The sequence below is a fragment of the Lycium barbarum genome, chromosome 6 (assembly GCF_019175385.1).
Source record: "Lycium barbarum isolate Lr01 chromosome 6, ASM1917538v2, whole genome shotgun sequence".
NCBI classification, from domain to species: domain Eukaryota; kingdom Viridiplantae; phylum Streptophyta; class Magnoliopsida; order Solanales; family Solanaceae; genus Lycium; species Lycium barbarum.
Window position 1 is genome coordinate 134,661,720 of NC_083342.1, and position 16,329 is coordinate 134,678,048.

Below are 16,329 nucleotides of genomic sequence, written 5' to 3' on the forward strand. Positions count from 1 at the left end.
TCCAGTTCAGGCCACGCGGCAACCCTCCGCTGTCTATCCACGGCCCGAAAGAATCTCTAGCCCACCAATTAATGAAAAATATTCGTACTCTTACTGTTTTCTTATTTTTCTTTTTTATTATTACCATCAAATAAAGAAAAAGAGAAAGTCAGATACTTTAAAAACAAATAACGAAAAATATTCATACTCTTACCATTTTCTTATTTTTATTTTTTGATTTATTAACATCAAATGAAGAAAAAGATAAAGTCAGATACTTTAAAATTTAAATGGGCCGAAAATGGGGGCCCACGGCCCAGCCACGGAATTTCCCCCTATATAAAGCGTCGTCACCTCTCATGCAAATCTCGCTCACTTCACAGTAGTTGTTTCACGTTCTCTTCTCAATTCCCATAACAGAAAAAAAAACCTTCACAGTTAGGTTTCCGTCCATCTTCAATATCTGTATGGTATTCTTCTTATTCGAATTTTAGTTTTGTTTTGCCTTTTTAATTCCGTTACCTTATTTTTCTTTGTTTTAAACCAAGAAATTATCTCCTTCTGAAGTCAGGGTGGGGATTTTTGGATCGTGTAAGAGTGTTTTAGAAGGTGATTATCTTTTGATTCAGTTCTTTTTTTGCTTCTTTTGAGGGGGTAGCCGGGGCCTCGTGCCTCGGCGGGTTTTAATAGCCCCCATCTATTACAACATTGGGCTACAAAAATCACCAATCTGTACAAAATTAAACCCTTAATTTAGCTTCTGTCTTTCTTTATTTCTCTGTATTCTTTGATTCTTTCTTAAGAAAAAATCGGAAGAGATGCCTGCCTTAGGTTGTTGTGTAGACGCTGCTCTTGTTTCTCCTCCTCTCGGCTATGCCTTCTCTTGGGATAGCTCTCTTCCTTCGCCGGCGCCGGAGTTCTTTTCCTCCGGCGTACCTAACGCCGCCGGTTCCCATTGGTCCCCGGAAATGTCGTCTGATCTGTATCGGGTTGACGGATGGGGTGCTCCGTATTTCTCTGTTAACTCTAACGGAGATATTTCCGTTAAGCCACACGGTACTGAGACTCTTCCCCATCAGGAGATTGATCTTTTGAAAGTCGTGAAAAAGGCTTCTGACCCGAAACATTTGGGTGGGCTCGGGCTTCAGCTTCCTCTTGTTGTTCGTTTCCCTGATGTTTTGAAGAACCGATTGGAATCATTGCAATCTGCTTTTGATATGGCGGTTGGTTCAAATGGTTATGAGGGTCATTACCAAGGTGTTTATCCTGTGAAATGCAATCAAGACAGGTTCGTTGTTGAAGATATTGTGAAATTCGGGTCGGGTCACCGGTTCGGTTTGGAAGCCGGGTCTAAACCGGAGCTCCTGTTGGCTATGAGCTGTCTATCTAAAGGCAGTGCTGATGCCCTTCTTGTTTGCAATGGTTTTAAGGACAGTGAGTATATTTCGCTTGCTTTGGTTGCAAGAAAGCTCCTTTTGAACACTGTAATTGTTCTTGAACAAGAAGAGGAGCTTGACCTGGTGATTGATATCAGCCGTAAAATGGCTGTAAGGCCCGTAATTGGACTTCGTGCTAAACTCAGGACCAAGCATTCGGGTCATTTTGGATCCACTTCTGGTGAAAAGGGTAAGTTTGGGTTGACAACAACTCAAATTCTTCGTGTAGTGAAGAAGTTGGAGGAGTCTGGAATGCTGGATTGTCTTCAGTTATTGCATTTTCACATTGGATCCCAGATCCCATCGACGGAGTTACTAGCTGATGGTGTTGGTGAAGCCACTCAGATTTATTCTGAATTAGTCCGTCTTGGTGCTGGAATGAAATACATTGATTGCGGAGGCGGGCTTGGAATTGACTATGATGGTACTAAATCATGCGATTCTGATGTCTCTGTTGGGTATGGAATTCAAGAATATGCTTCCACTGTTGTCCAAGCTGTCCAATTTGTCTGTGACCGTAAAGGCGTAAAGCATCCAGTTATTTGCAGTGAAAGTGGAAGGGCAATTGTTTCTCACCACTCAATTCTGATATTTGAAGCTGTGTCTGCTTCAAGTACGCATGTTTCTCCACAGCTTTCTTCTGGTGGTCTCCAAACCCTAGCAGAGACTCTCAATGAAGATGCCCGTGCTGACTACCGGAAGTTATCTGCTGCTGCGGTTCGTGGAGAGTACGACACGTGTCTCCTTTACTCTGATCAGTTGAAACAGAGATGTGTGGAACAGTTCAAAGAAGGGTCCTTGGATATTGAACAGCTCGCAGCAGTGGATAGCATTTGCGACTTGGTCGCAAAGGCTATCGGGGTTGCTGATCCTGTCCGCATTTACCATGTGAATCTGTCGATTTTCACCTCAATTCCTGATTTTTGGGCTATTGATCAATTGTTTCCCATTGTACCAATTCACCGTTTAGATGAAAAGCCTGTAATGAGAGGGATCCTGTCCGACCTGACTTGTGACAGCGATGGGAAGATAGATAAGTTCATTGGTGGCGAATCAAGCTTGCCGTTGCACGATTTGGGAAGTGGTGATGGTGGACGGTATTATCTGGGGATGTTTTTGGGTGGGGCTTATGAGGAGGCGCTCGGAGGGCTCCACAACTTGTTTGGTGGGCCCAGCATGGTGCGGGTGGTGCAGAGCGATAGCCCTCACAGCTTTGCTGTGACTCGCTCTGTACCTGGCCCGTCCTGCGCGGATGTGCTCCGGGCGATGCAGCACGAGCCTGAACTCATGTTCGAGACTCTCAAGCACCGTGCAGAGGAATTTTTTGAACAAGAAGAAGATAAAGGTCTGAACTTTGCATCTTTGACCGATAGCTTAGCTCAGTCCTTCCACAATATGCCTTACCTTGTTGCGCCTTCGTCTTGCTGCTTCACTGCAGCCACCGTCGCGAATAATGGTGGCTATTACTACTCCGACGATGACAATGCTGCAGATTGTGCAACAGGGGAGGATGAGATTTGGTCCTATTAATTGCACTGCTTGGAGAGTAGACTCGTAGCATCTCCAGTTTATTTTTAGTTTGTCGTTTGAGGTCGTCTGTTTTTCTCAATAATCCCCTTAGTTGGTGATGTTTTATTTTATGTTACTTTCTTAAGATGCAGTTAGAAAGCAGGGATTATCCCTGTGGTCTTGTTGCAACTTTCTGTTATGGTTGTTTAACGAGGAAGAGTGGGGACTTGGCCGAATCAATTTGATGTATGATGTATGATTCGGCTTCTTCCTATGTAATATCCTCCTTATGTAATGCATTTTGTTTTGGTATATTTATTATTCTCTCTCTCTCTTTGAAAAAGAAAAATAATACTCCTACCCAAATTGAATTAAACGTTGAAAGTTGAAACCTCCTAGGATTTGGCAGCTTATGGTTAGGTGGTGATTCACTGATTCTGATCATCAAGACCATATGTGGCTTAGATGCGTTAATGATAATGTTGTGCTAGTGCCAAAATGATTAGGCTATTTTTTTTTTTTTGGAAAAGGGCTAAATATGAATGCCACGTGCCATTGCCACTTCATCACACCTAACCCATTTTACTATTTCCCTCTTCCACCACTAAAATATTCACCCCTTCACCATCATTGCCGCTATACAACTACAGCTTTAGGGAAAAAAAAAGACTTACTATTGAAATTAGGTAGTAAGCAAGCCGTTTAATTTATCAAGGATAAGGAGAAGACAATTGAAGTATGTGTATCAAAGCTAATCTCAAGTTCTCAACCATGACATAAACTTATCCCGCAATCCACTTGTGTTACCCAGGAACTTTCTATAATATACGGTCAGCCTAATCTAGTTTTCATTTTATTAGACCCCTGGGAAAAGTTAAAAAAACGATATAATGGCTAATTCGTTGTTGTTATGAATGTTTAATTACATTAGCTTATTTCAATAGCAAGTTTTTTTTTTCTTTCCCTAAAGCTGTACTATATAGCGGTAATAACAGCAATGGTGGCGGAGGGGTGGAGATTTTAGTGGTGGAAGAGTGAATAGTAAAATGGGTTAGGTGCGATGAGGTGGCAATACAACGTGACATTCACCTCATCAAATGTGACTGTCACGTAGGATAGGATGTTCATAGTGGACAACTTTAATGGAGAAAGGTATATTTGATTCAATAGTATAACGGTAGGGGTATATTTGAACCCAAAATATAAAGAGGGGTATATTTAATCATTTTTCAATAGTACGGGGTATATTTGGCCCTTTTCCTTTTTTTTTTCTTTGTAGAAAGGGGGTAGGTGGAGTTGTATCATTTAGAAGCTCTTGGTACGGAGCGACATCGTTTTCTTTTTGGTTTACGTATAGTTAGAATTAATTTGAATTTGCCCTTTTTACCAAGATTTGAATTCGAAGCGTCTCATTAAAGGTTGTGACTTGTGAGATTTGTTCATCAGATGGGCGATGATGTCATGTTTTATAATATATGAGCATTGAGGCCTTTGAATTGTTGCAGAAAAAGAGCTTCGCTTTTTCTGTTAGTAGGCCATGGTGGATCATGTGATTTGTCAATAAGTCTGTTAAAACTCAATTTTCTAATGGAGTGGCTTTTGTTTGTGCTGGTAAAATACGTGTTGCCCCATATATTAACAACCATACAAATGACGATAATTTGGTGTTGCTTTTGTACAGTGCATGAGATTCGGTAGAGAAAAGGTAGAATCTTTGGTAAAAAGAGAGAAAAGGAAAGATCTTATTGTTGACGATTGCTTCATGTGTTTTACATCGTTTCTGGTTTTCTTCTTCTTATATTTGCCTTTTGCTTCTTTTTAGGATTTTTTGGACTCACAAAAAGACGATGCTGCTCTTTGGATTATATGCCTCTTTAGAGAAAAGGACTAAAGATGTAAAATCTAAAGGGTTGTCTGCACTGTTTCAATTAAGCACCTGATCACATGATGATAAAGTGTTTATATTCAAATTTTGAAAAAACTTTCATGCTTGTTCTCAAATGCTCATATATAAGTTAATCACTTAAAATATATCAAATCCTTTAATTATATGCATTACTCTTAGTAACGATAAATTATCAGGTAGGTATCAATTGAGGCTAATGTGTATAATTGAAGAAAATGACATATTTAATGTGATTAACATAAGTACCTAATAGATTCTGAAAGTGTCTAATAAAAATACTTTATCATGTGTTCGGATGGCTCAATTGAAACAAGTCTAGTTCGAGAATCAAAAATAAATTTAGTTGCAAGTTCAAGGGGTCGCCGTTATATTAAGGCAAATTTGAAAGTTTGACTCTTGGAAATTGAAAGAACATCCGGAAGGACGGAGTAGTATTGAGGGTCAAAAGGGCTTCAATTCATTTCAAATCTCTGTCTTTTGGTGGAATCCAGGTGATAGTCCAAGATGGTAAGAGCTTAATTCTCATTTTCTTTTGACATGCTGGGGAGACCATAAGACTAATTGGGCCAACATATAAATTTTGGAGCCCATATATATTTTTCAGCAAAATCGTAACTGATTTTGCAGGCCCATATTATTATATTATATAAAATGATGCAAAACCTGCATATTAACAAGTTCCAAGCAATCAAGCAAGTCCCAAAGAAAGAAAGAAAGAAAAAATCAGGAGAAATGGCGATTACACTGAACAGCGGCTTCAAGATGCCAGTTGTGGGACTTGGTGTTTGGAGAATGGAAGGCAAAGATATAAAAGATCTTCTCATCAACGCTATCAAGATTGGTTACCGTCACTTTGATTGTGCTGGTAAATTATCACTACTTATTTTCACTATTGATAAATAGAAAAAAACCCGGACCCCATACATAGCGGGAGTTTAATGTACCGAGCTGCTTTTTTTATAAATAGAAAAAAAAAAGTCCCCCTAGATTTTAACATATGGGTTTTTCTCGATTGTTGTTTTTAGTGTTAATTAACTATATAACTAATGCTATGGCATGGCCCCTCCATTAATCTTTTTCAAATACAAGATTTTACTCCCTACTAGCAGAGAGTCGGAGCTAAAATTTTAAGTTTATAGGTTCTGAATTAAAAAAAAAAAAAAAAACAGCTTGGTGGGTTCGGGATAAACTATTTATACATAGCACAATTACAGGATTTCTGCCAAAGATAATGGCTTCTGCCGAGCGTGTAGCTTATTCTCTAGCTTCGCTCCTGACTAGCAGGGGGGCAGATACACTTTAAGCGCAGAGTTTCAGGTGCATCGATATTCTTTCACCTGAATTTTGTATGTATAGTTAGAAAATGGTTAAATCCCAGCAGAGAAAAAAAAACCTAGATTTCTTCCACGTTTGCTTAATTTTTGGCGGGCATAGTTATCGGTACATGTGCTAGTGGAGAGATAGCCGGTAGCAGATGAAATAGTTAAGGTGCGTACAAGCTGCTTGGACATCAACCTTATTTAAAAATGTTAAAAGATGTATATTTATATTAAGGGTGTTTGCACATTGTTGCAAACAAGTAATAGGTGCAATACTACACTCCATTAACCCACTTAAGTTTTGAATGTGTCTTTTGCTATCTCCCTCTGTCCTAATTTATTTGGTAATATATTTTATCATTTTGACATGAAAAGAATTGCAATTTATAGTCCTTTTCATCTATGTTACTCGGACTCTTCAAAAATATTGACGGGTGCATGTATGATTCTCCAAAAGTAGTGCATTTTTTGAGAATCCGTGCGGCAGCATATTTAGAGAGTCTGAGCAACATAACTTTTCATATAGTTTTTGAATATCTAAATTTTTATTTTAAAATATGATGTTTAATCTAATCCAATTTAGCTTCAAATATTAGTCAAATTGACTCCTCGTGAACTGAAAAGTGCCACATAAATTGAGAAGGAGGGAGTACTATGTAGGTTCTTTTGAAATGGAGCTACTAGGTAGGCTCTTGGAATAGTGTGACCTGACATCTGGTATTGCTTGCAGCTGACTATCAAAATGAAGCTGAAGTTGGGGAAGCACTTGCAGAAGCATTTCAAGCGGGGCTCGTGAAGAGGGAGGATCTTTTCATTACAACCAAGGTCAGTGCGGAAAATGATAATTCTATCTGCCGACTCAGTTTTAGCATTTTGCTGAGAATTAAATATAGCTGGCAATAAATATCGGCTCTCTTTTTTGCAGCTTTGGAACTCAGACCATGGTCATGTTCTTGAGGCATGTAAAGATAGTCTTAAGAAGTTACGCCTTGATTATCTGGATCTCTACCTTATTCACTTCCCCGTAGCCACAAGACATACAGGTGACACTGCTGGTCTTATTACCTTGGACTTCTTCAAATTTTAGTGCATAGTCTTGAAACTAAAGAATTTTGTCGACTTTTGAAATGGCTCATTGTGTTGCTTCTAAATGCATTCAGGAGTTGGTACAACGGCTAGTGCATTGGGCGAGGATGGTGTTCTTGATATAGATACCACCATATCATTGGAGACTACTTGGCACGCAATGGAAAATCTAGTATCCCTGGGCTTGGTTCGCAGCATAGGAATCAGGTAGGCCTACGACTTAAAAAGCTGTACTCACCTTATTCAGCTGCTATGGGTAGCCGATTCTATTTTCCGCTTCACGATGCTATTGTGCTGTGGGTGATCTCATAGCTGAGGTCAGGCATTGCTGACAAAAACCAGATGTTGCCTTGCCATTTCACTGGCAGTTTTCTCCTCTTAGTTTGTGTGTTCGAATGGAGAAAATGACAAATGTAGTCCCCTATACTTAGGAGTAGGTTACAAATAGTCCCTAAAGTGTCTGAACAGTTTTGGTCCTTAAGTTTGTCAAAGTTTTACACTTTTGGTCTTCGTCAAATATTTAATGAACTTTGTTTGTTAGATTTGACGGGAACTGTGGAAAAAAGAATTTAATCAAAAACACTAGCAAAGTCCCATCAAATCCTAGAAACTGCAAAACAAAAAACTGTACTAGACATCAAAAATAGACCAAGAATAGCAGAAATTGCACTTAAAAAACTGCAGCAACTCTAGAAAGAGATTAAAAATAGCAGAAACTGCAAAAATCTTGTACCTCCAAATGTGAGTTCCCACTAAATATCTTTAGAGCATACTTGAGGGATTATTTTGAAACGAAATGGGCTTGTATTCTTACTCTTGGAATGGGAATCAATGTGCAGCAACTATGACATCTTTCTCACCCGAGATTGCTTAGCATATTCCAAAGTGAAGCCTGCTGTGAATCAAATCGAGACTCATCCTTATTTCCAGCGTGAATCTCTTGTCAAATTCTGCCAAAAGCATGGCATCTGTGTTACAGCCCACACCCCACTTGGTGGTGCTGCTGCTAATACTGAATGGTTTGGTACAGTATCATGCCTGGAGGATCCAGCTCTAAAAGTAAATCCTTGTGCTCTTATATTTTCCAAGAAATTTGATTCATATTGATGGGTTGGGTGTATTGAGGTTGTTTTTGTTACTTATTGCATCAGGGTCTAGCTGAGAAGTATAAGAAGACTGTGGCCCAGGTTGTTCTGCGCTGGGGCATCCAACGAAACACAGTTGTGATTCCAAAATCATCAAAACTGGAGAGACTGCAGGAGAATTTCAACGTTCTCGACTTTGAGCTCACCAAAGAAGACATGGACCTTGTCAAAAGTTTGGACCGCAACTATAGGACCAACCAACCCGCAAAGTTTTGGGGCATAGATCTGTATGCCTAAAGTTTCGTGCGCATGTCCAAGGGATGGATAGGCACTAGGAAAAGGGACTGATCTACTTAGACCAGGCATGTCATTTGAATATGGCAAATTGTGTTTATTTTAGCATGAGAGAGACCAGTCATTGTTCTACCTATGATGTAGTTTATGATTTTTCATTTCAAACTTGTGTACCAAACATGATGGATGGTGGTTGAATTTCTGGGAGAGTGCATGGCCCTTTTCCCTGGGGTAGCATGTCTCCGATCCAAAGGCAAATGAAACTATCGGCTAGTTAAAATGCGACAAAATACATCTCTCTGCACAATAGCTAAAGGTTGCAAATGGGCAGGTAGAGTCAAATATTGGGGTGATTTACAAGAATGGCCTTGGATTTGGGTGGTCTTGAACTTTCAACCTCGCTTGCCCTTAGGACAAAATTTAAAGTTTTGATCCTGAAGGTTTGCCCATGGGATAAGCGGGGGTAAAAAGTTCAAGACTGCCTATTTTTAAGGTCATTTGGGTGTAATTTCCTGTTTGGCTGTCAGAACAGGTCATGACTTAACCTGTTCAAAGTTTGCATGGGTCAACATGCATCAAATAACGAGTAATAACCCACCCCATTCGACATGATTCATCCTCCCATGTATTTTACTTGTTTTGAAAAGTCTAATATATTTTTCTTAAATTATTTGCATAAGTTTTTCAATTTGTTGTTGGGTTTAAGTTGTACCTCAACCTGAAGGTTTCACTTTTTTGTCTTAATAGTTTGATAGGTCATCTCAAGTTCAATACGTTAAAGAGAAGTCCCACCCGTTTAAAACTTGAACAAGTTGAGAGGTTGATTTTGACACCTCTAGCAATAGCATAAATGATGTCTAATGGAACTGAATAAGGTCATTAAAACACAAGGCAAATAATAAGGAAATATAGGTCAAACAATAAAAATGATGACCTCTGTGATTTTATTTCTGCAACTTGTGCTGCCACATCCACATAATTTCCATTCATTTATGTTGCATGATAGATTAAGCAATAAGAAAAAACAAAAGTAAGGACCAGAAGTGCTCAGTAAAACAGCTGGCGATATTCAGATCCATAGAGTTATATCCATGGCACCCAAGAAACAACTCACATCTAGCTTACAGAACCTATATATACAGACAATTCCGCACAAAGAAATAATATAGCAGAACTTGGACATTAAGCACTAATTAGTAAACAAATGGGAAAATAGCAAAACGATTCCTAGGATAGTTGTCAAACTTATGCAGATACCATCTATGTGTTTCTGCTGCTGCTAAGGAAAGATTTGCCACCTGCGATTGCAACAAAACGCATCACGTTGCAGAAAACAAGTAAACATTAACCATTTTGGTAACTGGAACAATCGTGTGCAGAAATGAACATGAACACGGCAAATAAAGGGTGGGAGAGTGGGGTGCTTCTCAAGACTGTGAATAGAGTTATACCGTAAATCCCCAGAGTAGCCATATCGTGAGGTCCGAACATCCACTAGCAACCACGAAGCCAGCATATATAACCTTCAGTACGAGTAAAAAGCAACAAACTAATGTGTAAATTATATCCTGACCGAGATTGGTAGCTTCTTGTGTGTAATGAGACATGAAATAAATACTCCTAGAACATTAGTAATTGAGATAGAAAAGTTACAATTTCAGCCAAATAGTGTGGAGATGAAACATATTGAAACCAATCACCATGAGGGACTAAATAATCATCGTTGTGTTCTCTGTTCTCCCTCAATGAACCCTGATTGGCAAAGTAAAGATGTTATATCACAATAATGAAGCTAAATTTAAAGAATTCTAAGGTTACCATGAATGGAATAACCGACAGAAACATACAACAAATACGCCTTAATAACCAACACAAACATAATAAAAGAATCAGCAGTCAAGTTGAACGAGAAATACCTATAATTTCACACGGAAATTGGGAAAGAAAATTTGAAGATCCAACAGAACGAAGCAACAGACAAAGAAGTCTTCTTTAGTCAAACCTCTTATAAGCTCCTATACTTTTGTTGCGGTGAAGTATTTTGCACCTCAGTAATTATCAGTAAGCTCAATTTCAACTTATCACTTCAATTTGCTTTAGTTTATTAATGTAACTGAACTTATCCGGAGTATAAGACTTATTTACAAGATTAAGAAGAAGTGGATAGGCTAGTTATTTGCCTTCACAGGCTATTGATTCATCTATTGTATTATCATCATATGCTATCATACCAACCTCACTATCTGCTTATACCTTGTATTTGATATCAATGAAAATCAACCAATGAGTGGAACCACATCCAGTAATGATATCTACAGTAGCTACAGCTGTCAGAAGTCATAATCTATTAGCCACCAATACGCCGTATGAAAAAGAACCTAACTCTAACAGTCAGTCTTAATGGCAGCGAGATCCATCGCCCATGCGCATTGTCTCCACATTTAGAATTTACAAAATTCTAAAAGTCAAGAATCCATATTCTGACCTTGCTATAACCTTGACCAGCATGGCACGATTAATATACCTTTAGTCCATTTCCGCGCCTAGAAACTATGCTGAGTTGAGATTTATACTCTCCTTTTTTTTTTTTTTTAATAGGTAAATAATTACATTTAGCCAAAAAAAAAATATCACATGGAAGCAAATAAAAATCAGTTGACTCTAACTTGAAAATCAGAAGTGCTCTTGCTTCATCTATTTAAATACGAGCTATCTCATGACTGAGATAGCTACTCCCAATATGCCCCACTTTTCTCATGCTCCTTCTCAATTCTTGTAATGTGATGATTGTACTGTATATGATGAAGGTGGGTGAGCTCAAGTGAATGAGAAGGGCTTAAGACACTGAAACCAATTTTGCAATAGGAAATATGATCAGTTAAAACGTCTTTTAGGTTTTTATTGAAAATACCAGTAGCCTTTGTTCTTCCACAGGATAATTCATGCGAACTAATAAATACCCATATAGACAAGATTCGGCACAAGCACATAATATATTAACCAAATAACCAAAAGACACTCCTAACTTCAAAGACGAATCCGTATCAATAATCAATAGCACACACCACTTACAAGAATTGCATGACAACGGCGTTGATGAATCCAACCCCAACAAAATATAGCTGCACCAATCCATGTGTACCATCGTAGTTGCATGAGAGGGTTCAAAAATCTCAGCCAATCAACCTCAGTTACTAGCATCCTATCTTTTCCTTTAACAATAAACTCTTGAATCAAACTCAACCCGAACTTGTATACCTCTGTAGCATGATTGCAGCAAAGAGAGAGGGGAACTGCTGTATAGAAGCTTGGATCAAGAAGAACAAAATTCAGAAAGTGTTTTGCCCATTGGACAACTTGGAGTTTATGTGTTATGGAAACTATAAGAAGTTAGGCACTAAAAGAGAATATACTAGTGTTCTCACCAAACAGGAAACAGGGACTAAGACTTCTACAAAGTGTGAATCATTTCAAATAATTTACTGTACAATTTACAACGCAGTTTATCAAAAATAAAGCCTAGTTGGAAATTCTACATATAGATAAAGAATTTATGCTCCGTAAAAAGATAGACAGCTAAGATCAAAGATTAGACCATTTTACTAGGCCAATGAAATTTTGATCAAAGTAAAATTACAAAGAATGACCAAAATTGAAGTTTCTATTAAAAAGAAGAAAACACCAAAAAGAAAGGGAACAACAGACGCACATAGAATACAACAGCAGTCTGCTGTACCCTTAGACAGTCTACTAGCTATCCACCTTGACTATGAACCAGCTAATAAAAGGCAACAAGAAATAGGGAAATATTTTATGAGAAAAAGACACAAAGTGAGATGCCAACTTACAATAAACCTGTGAGATAGCCTAAAATGTGCATCCTGGCTGAAGGACTATATTTAAATACGTATATTGACTCAAACAGGCGTCGCAGTACTTGAGCTTCCATTAATAAAAGCAGAAAGATCGATACAGCAATCCTGCTTCTGTGTTCTTTTGATATATGAGATCTTTGTAAAGAGAAGATACGCGATCCTCCAGTCAAGTGGCTAGCAATACTAGAAAAAAGCATTGGTTCCGAGATCTTTGGCGTTGTACAATAAGCATAAATCCAGGTAGCAGCTATCAGAAGTGTTGTCCAAACAAAAGCTAGAATATAGAAGTGAATGAAGAGTTTCTGCGGAACAGAGAGTTTCTGCATTTGAAAAATAGGCCAAAGAAAGTGAAAGGTCAATAAAATTGTTGCAGAAACTTCTTATTCTTGTAAAAGTTGCAGAAATTTTCTTTTTATAGGAAAAGACATTGCCAGAGACGAAAGAAGCAGATATTTCAAAACGTAATAGTCAGCATCCATATAACACAGTTGTACATTGCAACTATAGACTTACTTTATATGTAATAACAAGTACTCTCGACGGGGTGTTCTACCTTATATAAGGGTTACAACTTACAATTACAACATACTTTAGCTGGTAACAAGAAACAGGTCAGCATATACTTGAAATAAAATTCTGTAACAAGAGTAAAGTCACCAAATACTTGAAGTTGAATTTTATTTCAAACAACAGAATTTTTTTATTTAAGTTGAAGGATAAGAGTAAGGGCCAACAAGGCCTGATAGAAGACACGCTAGGATTAAGAAAGGTACAATTAGCAGTATTAATAAGACTGCTCATGTATATTGTCATTTTTTTCATTTTCTGTGTTGCTAGTATGCCCACAATACACACTCATGCAGTCTCTCTCTCTCTCTCTCTCTCTATACACACACACATGCGCGGTTAGAGAAGGACTTTTGGGCTAAAAACATCCCTGAACTATGGGTCAAACTAAAGATACATCCTTATGTTATCATAGTAAGCAAAAAACATCCCTTAACTAATCTAAAGATTACAACAATCATCCTTCCGTTAGTTTTTATCAAGAAACTAACAGCATCAACCAAAACACATGCCAAGCACGTGACTTTTGGGCAGCTCTTGAAAAAAGTACAGAGAACAACTCTTTTGAAGTGCATGGCGTTGTTTAAAAAAGAACGAAAGAAAAAAATACGAGACAAAAGTGATGAAACATTGGCTGTCAAAAAAGGAGCAAAAATACAGACTTTAACCTTGAATGGGGTTTTTGTTGTAGTTGATGATGGATAGTGAATTTCCACAAATTGAAACTATCAAATTCATCTTACGAGTAGTAATTTAATACATCATGTTCAATTATATCTACAAAATAAATATTTGTGCAAGAACTTCCAGAACACTTTAAACAAACAATTTTGGGAAAATATCTTTATAAAATTTCAAAATCTCCTCAAATAAATGTCCCATTTAGTAATAAATTAATAATATAAATATCTCATCTCGTTCTTTTTAATTTCCTTCCTAAGATTATTTTGCTACTTTTAATGAGTAGCTAAAAATCTTATTTTGAACCTCTAAAAGCTCTGCAAGTGCATTATCAGTATTCACCAATGTATCACTCAGACAACTACCAAGAGTTGATCAGTACAACACTCCGCTAGTAACATTGAACCAGTTCAATTTGATAAGGATTTTATCCCTGAATCTACGAGAGCCGTATGCAAACTAAATCAGTTTAAATGGATGTTATCTAACTGGTTCAATGAAGGTGATTACAGATACTGCAGTAGCGGGTAAATTTTCCAACATACAATTTCACCCCAAAATTATGTGTTAACATTTGTATCCTGCTCAGATCTTAGCTCCAGTGCCAGCCTTCTGGAGATCAGACTGTATAAATGTAGAGATTTCTCCCCTTGCAATTAGACTCCAGGTCAGTTGAGCTGGGTCATACAAAATAGAGAAACTGCCAAAATTATGGTCTGAAGTCTCAAATAACTTACCAACACTAATGGTTTCTTAACAAGAATTATTTGATTTCTCGGCTGGAGCTATGGACCTCCAATCAGCAACTCTCGGTATGTGAATTTCAAGAGGAGATAATTCTAAAATTTTATTGCTGGAGCAACAAGAAGTGCTCCACCTGAGACTGAAGGATAACTATAGAAGAGCCTCAAACTTGATTCCTCGTTTCCTCCAGGGATAAAGCAATTATCACCCTCATTTTATGAGGATCATCCTTGTTGCAAAACGCTATCCACAAATTGGACATCAACGATGCATTAGCATACTGCAAATTAGCAAATGCCAATCCAAAAGCATTTGCTCAATTTTTTAGGCAACATCCACACTCTTAACCTCATCCAACATTGTCTGCCTAAGCTTGCACACCCTAATTAACAATTTTTAAACAACCATTCAACTTCAGAAGAAATATCCAGATTCACAGTTCTAACGTTCAGCAAGCGGAACACCTAGCTGACCCATTTTGTCCACCAGTCATCTTCTTTGTTCGATCTGTGCCGCCAGGTCGACCCTTTCCTTCAAGAACAACAACCTTAAAGCCTAGAAATACCAATTGCCTTGCAACAATTAAACCCATAGCCCCATGCACATGACCATTACATTCCCCTTCTAAAACATCTTTGCGTGGCTGAAATTTCACTTCTTTAATCATGAAGCTAAACCAATAACGACATCCTATGCTATAGGAGAAATGGTAAGCAGAACTAACAAGGTTCATGTTCAGCTCGAATCGATTACAAAACATGGTATTCGACTGTTAACATGCCAGAATACGGTTACCTAATGATGTATAAGGTTCTGGAAAAATAATATACATTGATCAATTTTAAAAGAAAAACTTAATCAATTAAACTATGTATGCTTGAAAATGTTAAAAGAGATTAGCAACCTTTGTAAGATTAACAAGTTTTTGAATGGATACTTACATTTGATGAAGACTGCATAATCTTGCCACGTTTAGCAAATCCTAACACAAACTGTTGAAAAAAACTAAGCTTTGATGAAGGAATCAAAGCAATAACAGCAGGCAAAATTGCAGCAACCCATGCAGCTCTCAAAAGGGTGACCAGCCCTAACTCCATTTCTTGAAAACCCCACAACTAAAAAAACAATTTTTAGTTCAAATTCACAAGTGGGGTTTCTTGATTTCAACAATATAGAGTTACCAGAACTGAACGAATATAAAAAGATAACAAACTTTACTGAGTTCACGAGAAAATGAAGGGAAAGACAGGGATACCATGTAAATATGTGGGTCCTTTATGCAGTGGCGTGTGGGATTTGGTATATGCTATGCGTCTAAGGCTCGAAATTCAAGAAAACTTGAAGGTGAAGTGAAGATTTCATTGCGTTTGCTTACCCTGTTGAAATTCAATGTGTTCTGTGAACTGTACTACTTATTGAATTCACTGTTTAATTGAGATAAGTATGAACGCGCCCTTCTTTTTTTTGGATTAATAATTAATTGCATTTCCCTCCTCTTAGTTTTTTGTTGTTACCTAGTCATGTTATTGAATGTTACTTGGCACCCCTGAGTATAATATATACAAACATTGGGTCAAACGAAAACAAAAATAAGCGTTTATAATCACTGAGCAGTGAGCTTTAAGTTATTTCACTTTTAGTTCCTAATTTATTTTTGGGAAAAGGGTCAAAAGTATTACTCGACTTTGTTTTAATGACCAAAAATATCTTCAGTTGCGATTTTGAGTCATTTATGCACATGTCGTTATGGAAGTTAACAAATATCCCTTCATTTGACGGAAATCTCAAATTAATTCAAATAACACGATTTCAGAAAAAATAACCCGCTCTCATATTTCATCCACCCCG

General features: G+C 37.7%; 3 protein-coding genes across 5 annotated transcripts; 2 read left to right on the forward strand and 1 right to left on the reverse strand.

Annotated features, from left to right (window-relative positions):
- The first annotated feature begins 338 nt into the window (after positions 1–338).
- LOC132599240 (arginine decarboxylase) lies at positions 339–3,238 on the forward strand. The gene has a single exon (XM_060312530.1). It carries the CDS (start codon positions 798–800, stop codon positions 2,943–2,945), a length of 2,148 nt encoding a protein of 715 aa, XP_060168513.1. The 5' UTR covers positions 339–797; the 3' UTR covers positions 2,946–3,238.
- Positions 3,239–5,490: 2,252 nt separating this feature from the next.
- On the forward strand, positions 5,491–8,904 carry LOC132599241 (NADP-dependent D-sorbitol-6-phosphate dehydrogenase-like). Its single transcript, XM_060312531.1, has 6 exons — positions 5,491–5,695; positions 6,880–6,974; positions 7,075–7,192; positions 7,310–7,442; positions 8,075–8,294; positions 8,387–8,904. Exons 1-6 carry the CDS (start codon positions 5,563–5,565, stop codon positions 8,615–8,617), a joined length of 930 nt encoding a protein of 309 aa, XP_060168514.1. The 5' UTR covers positions 5,491–5,562; the 3' UTR covers positions 8,618–8,904.
- A 741-nt stretch (positions 8,905–9,645) lies between these two features.
- Positions 9,646–15,943, reverse strand: LOC132599242 (polyprenol reductase 2-like). Of its 3 annotated transcripts, none has more exons than XM_060312534.1 (7): positions 15,737–15,943; positions 15,423–15,580; positions 12,463–12,809; positions 11,687–11,921; positions 10,268–10,366; positions 10,066–10,137; positions 9,646–9,912 (listed from the first exon to the last, which is right to left on the reverse strand). In XM_060312534.1, the coding sequence occupies exons 2-7, from the start codon at positions 15,576–15,578 to the stop codon at positions 9,808–9,810; spliced, it is 1,014 nt and encodes a 337-aa protein (XP_060168517.1). In that variant the 5' UTR covers positions 15,579–15,580; positions 15,737–15,943; the 3' UTR covers positions 9,646–9,807. The 3 variants fall into 3 exon arrangements, with proteins under 3 accessions (XP_060168517.1, XP_060168515.1, XP_060168516.1); XM_060312532.1 differs by having other exon boundaries at positions 15,423–15,596; positions 15,737–15,942; XM_060312533.1 differs by having other exon boundaries at positions 15,423–15,942.
- Between the last annotated feature and the right edge of the window lie 386 nt (positions 15,944–16,329).